The sequence below is a fragment of the Lynx canadensis genome, chromosome B3 (assembly GCF_007474595.2).
Source record: "Lynx canadensis isolate LIC74 chromosome B3, mLynCan4.pri.v2, whole genome shotgun sequence".
In the NCBI taxonomy this organism is placed as follows: domain Eukaryota; kingdom Metazoa; phylum Chordata; class Mammalia; order Carnivora; family Felidae; genus Lynx; species Lynx canadensis.
In genome coordinates, this window is record NC_044308.2 from 144,699,229 (window position 1) to 144,712,640 (window position 13,412).

General features: G+C 47.2%; 2 protein-coding genes across 2 annotated transcripts in view; one reads left to right on the forward strand and one right to left on the reverse strand.

Moving 5' to 3' along the window:
* The window catches only part of TDRD9 (tudor domain containing 9), a 119,593-nt gene that overhangs the window by 10,330 nt on the left and 95,851 nt on the right, over positions 1–13,412 (forward strand). The window contains exon 2 of the mRNA XM_030320112.1: positions 8,885–8,991. Within this exon, the coding sequence (XP_030175972.1) occupies positions 8,885–8,991 (107 nt within the window). The remainder of the gene's footprint in view (positions 1–8,884; positions 8,992–13,412) is intronic.
* RD3L (retinal degeneration 3 like) lies at positions 795–1,735 on the reverse strand. The gene is made up of 2 exons (XM_032593465.1): positions 1,437–1,735; positions 795–1,092 (listed from the first exon to the last, which is right to left on the reverse strand). Exons 1-2 carry the CDS (start codon positions 1,733–1,735, stop codon positions 795–797), a joined length of 597 nt encoding a protein of 198 aa, XP_032449356.1.

A 13,412-nucleotide genomic window follows, 5' to 3' on the forward strand; every position in this document is an offset into this window, starting at 1 on the left:
ATCTATCGTATTTATTTATAAAATGTTTTATTTATTTTTGAGAGAGCGAGCGAGCATGTGCACACAAGCAGGGCAGGAGCAGAGAGAGGGAGACAGAGGATTCAAAGTGGGCTCTGCACTGACAGCAGCGAGCCCGACGTGGGGCTCGAACTCACAGACTGCAAGATCATGGCCTGAGCCGAGGTCGGACGCTCAACCGACTGAGCTACCCAGATGTCCCTGTTTCTTTTTCACGCCTTTCCTTAACGTTAGTTGTGATTAAAAAATATTGTAATTAGTAACAAATCTGAGTGTTGGAGTAAAGCATCACTTAGTCTTTACACATTATCTTCTCTGTGACTGCCCATCCTCCCTTCCCCGCTGATTATGACTGGAGGCCGCTCCGTGTTTTATTGTAAAAGTAAGATTCACATCAGTCATTTATTTTATTCTATACAGCTTCCTTTCAGAATAAAAGTCAAGGTTAATGTCTAATTTCCACACAGAATTTGTCCAGTTTCATACTAAATAAAATGCCTATGTTCCTGTGAGAGATGTTTGAGGTATAAGAAAATACTTCAAACATTTTTTTCAAAATATTTGGAACCATTTTAGTTAAAAGTAGACTGTTTAATAAAACACTGCATTTGTAGAGTGGTTAAAAAAGGAACACTACTTAAAACCTAGGATGCAGAGTTAAACACTACGTAACATCTGACTTTGCAACAAAACACGAAATCACATCACTTTTTCTTTTAATATTAAGAGTTCTGCTTCTAAAGGTGGTCATAGAAACTCCTCTGGTTATAAGTAACTTAACTTGATGGGTAATAATATGGTAGGTTCCATATTCTGTGTGAGAATGCTGGGAACCTGTTCTTTGTGGTTTTGTCCACGTAACTGGAAATAGTGGGTATTTCGTCTTTGTCTGAACTCTTGGAGCTTGAGCCTGGCATCACAGAAGGAACAGGACAGTCTGTGTTCCTTGACTCTTCCAGGCCTTCCTGCTGGTTGCCTTTGTCAGCACTGTTTAGGAAGTCTTTCAGAACTTGCTTGAAGATGTAGACTATTTCCCATGGCAGTACATCATTTTCTGCTAAAACTTCTCGAAATCTAGAGGGAAAGCAGTAATGAATATTCAATTCAGAAACTCCCTTCTGTGCATATTCATTTATCTCTGAAATATAGCTGAAATAATGTAATTGCATAGTAGTTACCTTTTGAATAATCTGCTCATCCCTTTAAAATTACGCTTCTAGTAAAGACATTCTCTGTGACTTAAAAATATTTCCAGTAAGATATTTTTGTCCAGCCTATCCTTGGGGATTTTGGTTTTGGGTTTTTGATGCACGTGATTAAAGTATGTACCCGATAGAATACGATTTCCAGTCTAGATATATGAAGAACTTAGACTTGACAGCAGCAGATAATCACAAAAGAGAACATAGTATTTTTACCTGCTGAGAATAGTTCCGGTCTGACAAGGTTGAACTTGTGAGCAAAGGACTTCAAGTTGTCTTTGTTCAGTAGCCGGGATGGTCATGTGGGGGTTCTGGTGGTTTCTCAGCCAGTTGTAATCCACTCCTGTTTTTTTTACTTTTTGTTCATTTTCAATCTCTTGTATTAGTCTCTCTCGCTCCTTCAGATGCCACTTTAATTCCCGAAGCAGGGTCTTTGTCACTACATCTGAGCCAGGACAGTGTGCGGGTTTGTAGGCATCGTATTTTGGCCATTTCATCCAGCCAAAAAGTGGCATGCTCAGCCTATGGGAATATTCTCACTTGTTTATTTGTATAAAATGTTGCGGTTCTGATCAGCACATCTGTTTCTTTTCAGTAAATTTGCCAGAAACTGCGTGAATTTTTCACTGGTTAGATATGCAGGTCAAAACGAGATTAGAATGTGGATTAAAGTCTTTTAATTTCTAACTAGGTCAGTACCAAAAACCAAGCTTTGAAAACACATTATGTAGCTAAGCAGAAGTGAAATATACAAAGTCAGAGATATTCTCCAGACTGAACATTTTCTGAAAATAACACTGGCACTTGCTATTAAAAGTTCTTAGGAGGCTTTAAAACATTAACGTATAGGAAAGCTCTACCTACACACACACTTTTGACTTAGGTTTTGCGCAGAAAAGGTTTAAAGCGTACCTGGTAAGTTGATGGATCCGATGTGGTGATGTTGCCAAAGAGTTTGCTTGAATTAGTGACGAAGCTATGTTTTTCTTGGGCGTATATTGTTCTTCCGGATGCGTCCCCTGTTGGAAGGAATGAACCTCCTTATTTACCCACTGAAACTGTATTTGAAATAAATCAATTTCTGTGTTAGGAATGAGGTTGTGATGTCTTCATTTAGAGAGAACGCTCATTAATTCACCTTGTAAGTGAGCTAGAAGAAGTGACAAAAATAACTTACTGTTTAATCTTCACAAATTATATAACGGTCTGCCTTTTGAACGTAGCTCCGTCTGTTTGAAAAAGATGCCGGCAGCCACAGGCTCTGGTCCTAAATGCACTCCGACTCGGCTCCGGTGATGCAGCGAGGAGCGGCACCGGGAGGCACCAGGGCCGCGCTCCCAGCTACGGGGGGGACGGTGCGTGCTGTGATGTTCTGCTGTGGGTCACAGCTCAGGGCTGTATTTTTATGCCTGTAGAGAGCTAAAAATAACCACGCTGCTTTAATTCTTCTGCTTAACTTTCAGGCCATCTAGAAGCCAGGTCACTGTCCCCTCTAATGAGAGCAGAAAAAAACAGATCAGTCTTGACGATTTGCAAAATATCCGTCCTGAGGAAATTCGTTATGATGGAGCAAAAGAGGCGAAGAATGCTGGTATCAGTCCTAGGTGGACTGTTTAGTCAGGATTATTTTCTGTATTCATCTCGTTTCTGTCTCTAACTAGTAGTGAGATTTGTATGCTGGAGCCAGTTGTGAGGCCGGAGGACGTAAATGCTGAAGTAGGTGACTTGACAATATAGTTTATACTCTCTTGAAAAACCGTAATAATAGATTAAGGGTAGGGGAAAAGAGAGATCTAAGAGCATGAGAAATTGAAAACGAAACCTTGTAATTCATTCTACAGAAGATGATGGCAGTGTTTTCTTTTGGAGCCGAGGGTGAAACACACTTACCTTTGGGGCGAGGGCCGATGCGATGCGATGCGATGTGGGATGGTCTTTCCTTCAGGGGCCGCGGGTCTCTGGCTGAAGGGCAGACAGGTCTTTTACTCTCTGCTTCTGTGTTCGGTGACTACGTAGCGGCTTTTCCTTTCATACCACTTGTTTCTTCTGTTGCCTTTTCCTTCAAATGAACTGTGAAGAATGGACATGGTTCCCATCAGACCCGCTTGTCACGCGTGATGAAGAGTGACGTGTGCGGTCAGCCTACAGCCCTGTTCCTTACACGTGAGAAGTGGCCCGCTGTCGGCATCCATCATCTTCACCGGGCAGGTTTTCACATCGCATCGTGTGCGGCGCTCTGAGAACGGAAGCAGTCGAGTTCGGCGGGACAGAAACGTCCTCGCAGATTTTCTGCCGAAGTTACGATGAATCCTGACACTTCTCCCTTCGAATAACCTCCTTGCTGTTGCTTTAATTTAAACAGTTTTTGCCTCTGCGATGGTGACGGCAACGTCGGAAGTGTAGCGGCTGTGGAACACGAGCCACGTTTCTTTTCGGGGCCTTCTGTGGCTTCCTTCCCCTTCCTGCCGGCGCTGCCCCGGAGCGTGTCTTCCCGACACGTGTCGTCGTGTTCCCTCTGCCCTCAGAGTTGCTCACACAGACTCTGTCTTCTGAGATGTTCATTCTCTCTCTTTTCCGTTTATCCACTTTGTAGTTCTTTATTCACTTTGTAGTTAGTTGTGGAGGTCGGGGAAGGCCTTTTCGGGGCCGGCGGGGGGGCGTCCTTGGGAGATTTGAAGATCGGTGAGCCTGCTGTGCAAAGAGCTTCTCAAAGACACCCCCCGCCGCAGACTTCTCTGGCGCCCGTGCTGCCCCTGTGGCGCCTGCTCAGGTGTAGCCCTCACAGTTTCTCTTACGGCTCAGCTTCCATTCCACGCGCCTCCCTTCCGTCTTCCGCGTGTGAGCCTGCGTTTCTGGTGCTCAGGCTGTGCTGCTTATATTATTGTCACCGGTATGTTTTCTGTCCTGTCTCCTGAGACTGTTTGATTGAAGTAGAACTCAGGTATCAGTACAGTCGTGCCCCTGCTACCTTGTAGATGGACACCAGAAATATCCGTGGATCAGGATTTGTGGAGAAAGTACCTTCATGTTAATCCTTTCTGTTTATTAAGCTATAACCAGATTGACTTGGATTAAAACAAATTTTTTTTAACGTTTAGTTATGAGAGAGAGACACAGAGCACGAGCAGGGGAGGGGCAGAGAGAGAGGGAGACACAGAATGCGAAGCAGGCTCCGGGCTCTGAGCTGTCAGCACAGAGCCCGACATGGGGCTCGAACTCCTGCGAGATCATGACCTGAGCTAAAGTCGGACGCTTAACCGACTGAGCCATCCAGGCGCCCCTAACTTGGATTTTATTAAACATTTTAGTACGTTGAACAAATGAGTTGTTTCTGAGGAACTGCAGCCTCCAGGCATTTTGTGTGGAAGACAGAAAGCTTAAACTGTGATACTGGCCAGTTTCTTTTGGTCACTGTCACAATTTTCCAGGCTGCGTCTTGTTAGCTGAAGATTGTACCATCTCTCATACTCACTGTGAGATCGCACTGTAGCATTTACAGGGTGAGCAGATAAACTTCTAAGGTGTGTAGAGAAGTGCATAAGAAAATAAGTCTGGAAAAACAAAATTTTGGAAACCTGAGGGCAAGCTGAGGAGCCAGGGACAAGTGTTCGTGTTTACAGTCGGGGCCTCGTTAGTGCTCGGCAGCATTTGATAGCGGCGCGGGGAGGATTCCTCACCGGGAGGAGCCTGGTGGCCCGGCCCTCTGCTTTTAATTCCTTTGCTACTCGGTTTAAAATCCTGGATCGCTGCTGCTTCTGTCTTTCGGCTGTTAGAGATGCAGTTGATAAAATCATTTTAATTAAAACACACTAATGCGTGTATTTTTTTTTAATGTTTGTTTATTTTTGAGAGACAGAGCACGAGCAGGGGAGGGGCAAAGAGAGAGGGAGACCCAGAATCCGAAGCAGGCTCTAGGCTCCGAGCTGTCAGCACAGAGCCCGACGCAGGGCTGAAACTCATGAACCACGAGATCATGCCCTGAGTCAAAGTCGGCTGCTTAATTGACTGAGGCTGCGGGGCGCCCGACATTTTTTAAAAAATTTTTTTAATGTTTATTTATTTTTTGAGAGAGACAGAGTGTGAGTAGGGGAGAACAGAGAGAGAGGGAGACACAGAATCTGAAGAGGCTCCAGGCTCCAGGCTCCGAGCTGTCAGCACAACCCAACACAAGGCTCGAATTCATGAACCGTGAGATCATGACCTGGGCCGAAGTCGGCTGCTCAACCGCTGAGCCACCCAGGCGCCCCTTGTTCATAAGCTTTAGGTTTTACAGTTTACGTTAGTTTTTTTGATATTTTCCTTTTTGACTGTTCTTTTTTTGTGCTCTTGTTTATGAAGGCTTCTCTATTCCAGATTATCAAGTGTAGGAGAACATTAGCTTTACAGGTGTGAAAAAGCAGGTGTCTGGGTGGTTGAATGGGTTTGGAAGTGATTTAAAGCTGGTGTGAGGTGTAGGGTCGGACACCCAAGTTGGATAGCCAGTGTCCAACTACGTGGCCATCGCTCCAGCCTGGAGATTTTCCCGGGTCTTCGCGTGCTGGGTAGTTGTGTGTGTCCTGGGCATCTTGAATGCTGTATTACGGGACCCGGGGGCTTGTTTAAATCTTCCGGGGATTGCAGCTGAGCAGCCGTGTTCGGGTGGCAAATTCCCGCCAGCCTTGTGTGAGGTTTCGGGATCTCTCTGGTTTTCAGAGCCCTCGCGGCGCCACCCGGTCTGTCCTACAGGGTGCCACCTGTTGGCCATCCTGGAGCTCAGCCCTCACTCATCAGTCCGTGGTGGGCTCTTTGGGGTCAGCGCATGCTTGTACGGCCCAGTGGCTTCTGGACGGCCTTGGGGGTCTCGCTTCCCCAGGTGCTCTCCTGTCCCTGAGGCAGCTCCCGGCCCCAAGCCTGCGGCTTTATTGCCCTGCTTCACCATGCGCTTCCTGCCGGTCCAGCTGCCGGCATTCACATTCAGGGCCAAGCGATGGGAGGACCCTGGAGGAAAGAAGGCAGTGAGGGTCCACCCTACCCTCTGGGAGAGGATGTCTCCCCTCAGAGTTTGAGGCTCTTGCTGACCCCTGGAAACACAAAATCTGGGGTCTGCCTTCACTTTGAACATGTGGGGTCCCCTCTCCTCCCTGAGGCACGAGAACTGCTTCTGGGGCGCCCTGTCTGTGCCCGTGCCGTGTCTGCACTTGGGGACGGCAGAGTTAAATGATGGCAGATGCACCTCTGGTTTGCTTGCCGCTGCTCTGAATTCTGGTTGTTTCTGGTCCCAGAATTCTGGTCCCATCTGCCCAGTACTGTGCTTTCAGGGACTCTGGTAACAGCTCATGTGCTCTGTCCTGGCTTTCTGGCTTCATTTTGAGGCACAGAGTGTGGTGTGCTCGTTTGGTCTTCCCAGGAGCTGGAACTGGGGAAACGTTCTCGACTCCTGTGTTTTCATACCCAGATCTAGCATGCCGGCATATGTATTCTTTAAAGATATTATTTATAAGTAATCTCTAAACCCTGCATGGGGCTCGAACTCACAACCCCAAGATCAAGAGCCACACACTCCACCATCTGGGCCAGCCAGGTGTCCCTATGCCAGCACGTTCGAGTGGCTCCCCCCTCACGGTTGCCACTCTGGTCCGAGCCCCGTCGTCTCTGGCCTTGGTTACTGTGCTCCTGTGTTCGGTGGTCTCCCCGCTTCTGAGTACCCACCCCTGTCACTGCACCCCGCTTCACCCGGTCTGAGCCGTCCTGTTAAAATAGGAGTTTGATGTTGCTGTTTGTCTGTCCTGGCTCAAAACCCATCTCCCTCAGAGCAAAAGCCCAAATCTCTGTAATTCGTCCCTGCCGGCAGCCTCCCCCCTGCCCTTCCCGCTAACCAACTCCTGTTCCCCGTACCTCTGGGCCCCCCACCCTTCTCCTGGGCTGCCTCCGCCTCCCGCCTCTTGTGGCACACTTGCCTCAAGGCTGGCCTTTCCTGTGTCCTTGTTCAGGAGATCTTTCCCCTCCAGGGCTGCACGGCCCTTCTCTTTCTTTCCGCTGATCTTTGCTTTGTTGTCGCCTTATCATCCTATTAATATTGCAGCCGCCCTCGCCCCATCTTCTCTCCTGGCTGCACAGGTATTTTTCTCTGTGGGCTCATCTCTGAATGACGTGTTCTATGTTCTACTTTATTTTTCTTCTCCCAACTAGACTGTAAACTCCATGAGGACTGTCTGCCAGCCGCTTTATCCCAAGTGCTTAAAACAGCGCCTGGCACGGAGGCAGCCTTGAATATTAATTTGCTCAGTGGATTAATGAGTAAATATCAGGTAAACAGTAACCAAAAGAATGTTGATGTAACTATTAATAGCAGGCAAGAGTAGGCTTTGAGGCAAATAGCGTTTTATTAAAGTAAACCTCAAATTTCAAGAATTGGTATTGTGCAGTCTTCTTTCTGACGGCAGGGCGATTAAATTAGATGCGGATAATGCAAACATAATTGGTAGCATATTTTGCATATCACACAGCAGTTGCCTTTTTTTTTTTAATTAACATCTTGGACATGTTTGCCTATTAGCATGAAGATGGCCCTGGCCATCCTTAAAAAGATGCACACTGAGTAGGAGCATGCCGTGGCTTGGCCCTCCCTCTGACATTTGTTTTCAGGTTTTAACCATTACAAACATCGTCTGGAGGTACCTTCTCTCCCTGGAGTTCTCCATACCCTTAGCTTTAAACTTGTACCTCCATATCACTGGTGAGTGTGTGTATCTGTTATGTCTCCTTCACTAGACGACACTTTCATGAGGGCAAGGACCTTGTTTTGTTTACTGCTGCACCTCTAGTGTCTAAGTTCCTCCGATGTGCTGGGTGTTCAGTAGATATTTGCTGACTAAATGAATGCTCCCATGTCCGTGCACGTGCTTCCTTGTCTGCATGTTGAAATACTGCTCTACGGAAGACACTGAGGGGAAAATTTTGGTTCAGATACTGGCTGGTTGCCTTTCAGAATAACAAAAGTCTTAACTCATTTACCACTCCCTGCAGTGATCTAAGGATATTCAGTCTTCCGCTAATATGAAGGGGGAAATACTGGTCTCTCACTCTTTTATTTTTTTAATTAAAAAAATTTTTTTGGAGAGAGAGTATGAGCAGGGGAAGGGCTGAGAGAATTCCAAGCAGGCTCCACTGTCAACATGGAGCCCGACGTGGGGCTTGAACTCATGAACCATGAGATCATGACCTGAGCCGCCATCAAGAGTCAGATGCTCAGCCGACTGAGCCACCCAGGTGTCCAGTTTCTCCCTGCTTTAATTTGCACTTGGGTGGCCAGAAGATGGGGAGTTGAGCGTATTTGCATTTGAAAAAAAATTTTTTTAATGTTTATTTTTGGGGGAGAGAGAGAGAGAGAGAGAGAGAGAAGGGCAGAGAGAGAGGGAGACACAGAATCCATAGCAGGCTCCAAGCTGTCAGCACAGAACCTGATGCGGGGCTCAAACTCATGAACTGTGAGATCATGACCTGAGCTGAAGTCAGACACTTAACCGACTGAGACACCCAGGTGCCCTTTATTTGCATTTGTTGAATGACCATTAGCGTGTTTTCTTCTCTGACTTAAGTAGAAGTAACTATTCAAGAATTCTTCTAGCACATGGGATTTCTTGGCTTTTTGGAAATAGCATATTAACGTTTAATATTCTTTTTAGGCCACTTAGCCGAAAGAGCTCAGAAATGGAGTATATTGACAAATACAGACAGCTTGAAGCACAAGAATTTGATATGTGTGGCAGTGATCAGTCAACCAGTAGGCCAGGTAAATGGATATTTTTAAATATTTAAAATCTGCTGCATGAGTTATTTACAGGTTAAAGTGTTACATTCTTTAAAGTTTTTAAGAAATGTGATATTTTGGTCAACAAAGAATCCATATTGCTTGTTAATTCAAGATGTGTTTTTGAGTGGGTGAGTATATGTTGGGTTGTAAAATAGTCACTTTTCTCTCTCTTTTTTTTAAAAAGTTTATTTTGAGAGCACGCACGCATGCGAGCTGGGGAGGGGCAGAGAGAGAAGCCCAAGCAGGCTCTGTGTTGTCAGGGCAGAGCCCGTTGTGGGGCTTGAACTCATGAACGGTGACCTGAGCCAAAATCAAGAGTTGGACACTCAACTAACTGAGCCACACAAGTGCTCCGTTTTTTTCTTTTATTTTTTAAATTCTATTTATTTTTTTATTTTATTAAAATTTTTTTTTTTTAACGTTTATTTATTTTTGAGACAGAGAGAGAGCATGAACGGGGGAGGGTCAGAGAGAGAGGGAGACACAGAATCCAAAACAGGCTCCAGGCTCTGAGCTGTCAGCACAGAGCCCGGCATGGGGCTCGAACCCACGAACCGTGAGATCATGACCTGAGCTGAAGTCAGACGCTTAACTGACTGAGCCACCTAGGTGCCCCTGTTTTTTTTCTCTTTTAAACGTAGTTCTTAAATAGTCTGTTCTTTTGTTTTAATTTTTTTTAATGTTTATTTTTGAGAGAGAGAGAGAGAGAGAGAGAGAGGGAGAGAGAGAATGAGTGGGGAGGGGCAGAGAGAGAGGGAGGCACAGAATCCGAAGCAGGCTCCAGCCTGAGCTGTAGCACAGAGCCCGACGCGGGGCTCAAACCCATGAACCTTGAGATCATGACTTCAGCTGAAACCAAGAGTCGGACGCTTAACCACCCAGGCGCTCCACTGCACTGTCTCATTCCGTTTTGTTTTCTCGTTGTTTGGGTCCCTACATAGATTCAGGTTTATTTCTCATGGTTTATGTTTCACCTTAAAGCAAAAGCGCATGGAGTTCTTTGCCTTTGTGTCTGTGTTCTTGCCTTGCTGTTGGCTTCGGCCTGGTGTCGCCTCATTAGGTGTTGTTTGTATATTTCAGTTACTGTCTTTAGCTCCCTCAGGAGGAATAGTTGTCTGGACGGGCTGGTAGGTTAACATCAGAAGTGATAGTTGAAAGTGTGTGCGCCCCTTGGTCCAGTGCGTACCTCTGCTAAAAATACAGAGCTGGACGTGGCCGAGCGTCGATTGCTTCATTGCTAATCTGTGGGGAGCCTCGGAGGTCTCATGAATGTCAGCGGACAGGGATTGGGGATTTTGCCTGTGCAGCAGAGCACAGTGCGGTCCAGTAGAAGCACGAAGGAGCCGTGTGCGTGTTACTGTGCAGAGACCTCCATCAGCTCGTATTTCCCTTTGCGGAGGCGCGTTCGTTCTCAGATGACTGTGTGATGCGATCCTTCTTGTTACGCCCGTATGGCCTGACCTGGGGTGCGCCGCCTGCCACTCCTGGAGCATGCCACACGGGATTGCCGCTGCTGGAAAGTAGCGAGGTTACGATTGAATGCCTGCAGTTGGAGGCATCTGCTCTAGTAACTTTTGATTTGGATTAAGATTTGGAACTGTTTGCTTTCTCTGTCCCTGGCATCTTAATGCCTTTGGAACTTTTCACCAGGCAGTTACATAAATTATAGCTTTGGCTGTATTCCAAGGATTCATTCAACAACCAGTGTTTATCAAGGTGTGTGCCAGGGACTGTGTGAGGCCTGGGAATATGGTAAGTAGTAAGACCCGGTCCCTCCCCTCGCAGAGATTATCATTTAATCATGTAGTTACGCAGATTCATGCTTGTGGAGGTGAGTGCTCTGAAAGACAGCTGTATGGGGGCCTGAGACCAGGGTTTCTGACTTGAGCTGGGGTATCGGGAAAGTTAACAGTTGAGCTTAGAGCTGACGGATGATAGACGTTACCGGGCAGCACGGGGATCAGGGAGGAGGGGACGTGCGCCGGGGGTCTGTGGCGGACGAAACCCTGGTGCCCCAGACTTGAAATGGGCGTTGTTGTCAGAGAATCGAGAGTGGGGGTGGGCAGGCCTGGGCACAGACAGTTGTAGGCTGGATAATAGGCCCCCGAAGAGGTCCGATCCTAAGCCCCAGAACCTGTGACTGTGTTAGCTCACAGGAGAAAGAATCCTTGCAACTGTGATTAAGTCACAGTCAAATGGCGAGGGGGAGACTGTCCCGGCGGGCCCTGTGTGATCACAGGGTTCTTACAAGAGGGGGCAGGAGGGTCGCAATCAGTAGGAGGAGATGTGACTGTGGAAGCCATAGGTTGGAGTGATGTGGCTTAGTGAAGAGAAACTAGCGGTTTCTAGTTTTTTTCCAGTTCACGTAAAAACATTTTAATGTTAATAACTCAGGGTAAAAAGATAACAGGAAATAAAAATAGCGAATTGTGAGGTTGAGGTATTTCTCACGGCACTTTTGGATTATACTTTGTCATATGTAGTTTGCTGATATGCCCTGAATTATCCATTTTGTTTTCTTAGAACTTAATCATGATGCTTTGCCTGGTCACCTCCCTTTGTTGCTGATGTACAGATGAGAGAGCCTTGTGGCCACGAACATCTCCCTGTTTGGTTTCCTGTCCCCTGTGGCGGTGGACGTGGAGGCAGGACTTGATTTGTGCTGGGTGTGCTTCAGCCAGTGACCTAGAAACGTCCAGCCGTGTTTGTGTTCCGTGGAGGAAGGCGTAGGGTTTGGACGGTAAAGACTTTCAGAATTCTCTTCTTGTACAGCTTCTGTCTTTAAGTAACAACCTTCAAAATGCACGTAACCAAGGAACGTAAGTCACATCAGTGGTGTCCAAGTAATGGCTCGGTCAGCAGCACGGCGAACCACGTCTTAAAGTCGCTTGGCAAACGACACGGCTGCTGCCTTTCTGTGTTTCTGAGTCCCCCCGCGCTTCTCACTCCCCACTTCTTCCTCTGTTGCCACTGCTTGTTCTTCCGTCTTGTGTTACAGTGGAGCCCCTGCTGCCGAGTGGACTCTCATCCCTCTCCTGTAGTACGTGAAAAAAGGCCTGTTGCTGATTGATAAACCTACTGGCATCACGCGTGGGAAAGTGTTTGTTTTTGCCTATTTATGTAAACATTATGTTCTTAATTTGTGGGCTGGCCTGGATACCCAGCCACCATTCAGAATTCCAGATAACTTAATGAACTGTTGGAGCCATTTTTAAATTAGGACCTTTCCAGACATTAAATTTTGCTCCAACTCAGTGTTTGGCAGGTAGTGTGGTTGATTACTTCTAAGGACTCCTTAGTCAAGAGAGCTTCTGGAAGGGGTGAGACCAAGAGTAGGTGTACCACCTGGGAAGGCAGGGTGGCATTGGTGATGGAGTTCTTCAAAAGCTGAGAGGAGATAGGGCACCTGGGTGGCTCAGTCGGCTGAGCGTCTGACTTTGTCTCAGGTCGTGATCTCAGGGTTCGTGGGTTTGAGCCCTGCATCAGGCTCTCCGCTGTCAGTGTGGAGCCCTCTTTGGATCCTCTGTCCCCCACCCCCTTCTCTCTCCTCTCCCCCGCTGGTGTGCATGCTTGCTCGCTCGCTCTCTGTCTCTCTCAAAAGTAAACATAGAAAAAAAATGTAAAAGCTGAGAGGAGTGATGGGAGGAAAGCGAGACAGGACAGCAGAAGGACAGTGCGTGTTTTTGAGAGTCCGGTGGCCATCTGTGCACTGACGGGAAGATTGGAGCTGTTGAGGGCAGGGCTTGGGGAGTCCTCCTTCGGCCATGGCCCCTGGCGCCCTAGGAAGAGCGTTGCTGTCTACAAAGAAGCGACCTTTGCCCGAAAGATTGTAACAGGTCTGACTGCTCTGTTTTGTGAATTCAGAACAAGTGCTACACACTTTGATTCAAATGTAGGAGAATAGCTATATATTTTTTAAATTTATTATTAGATTAGTTATGACACTGCGAACACGTGAATCAGGTGAGAAAGGACGGTGGCAGAACACAGGATGAGGAGATGTTGGGGCAGAGAAAGGAAGGGCTGGGAGGAAAAGGGGAGACGGGCATCGGGGGAGAGATGCCGAAGAAGGGGAACAGCTCTAAATTTGAAGCGGCGGGAGCCTTAAAAGTTTGTTTTGGAAGTAGAAGTTTATTTCCCGATGAAAGCTTGCGTCCTGTGAATTTTGATGCCTGTCAGTTCGTCAGGTCATGACCCGAGGCCGGACAGGGTGTTTACAGGGGGTGCTAGTGGTCAGTGCCGCAGTCGGCCTCTGCGTGGGCAGTCAGGCCGCCCTTTCAGGGCACCTGGAGCTCCTGAGCGGCACTCGTCTGCTACCAGTGTATTTCAGCAGTAAGGAGCTACCCCTTAATGAATCGGTGCATTCTACTGAAATTTCAAATCACGTCTGTTCTTTAACC

Bases quoted from the DNA above. Each gene is read 5' to 3' on its own strand.
- RD3L (XM_032593465.1), bottom strand. From the start codon at position 1,735: ATGCCACTTTTTGGCTGGATGAAATGGCCAAAATACGATGCCTACAAA. The intron at 1,093-1,436 runs GTAAAAATACTA...CTTTCCCTCTAG, and splicing joins ACCGGAACTATTCTCAGCAG to ATTTCGAGAAGTTTTAGCAG.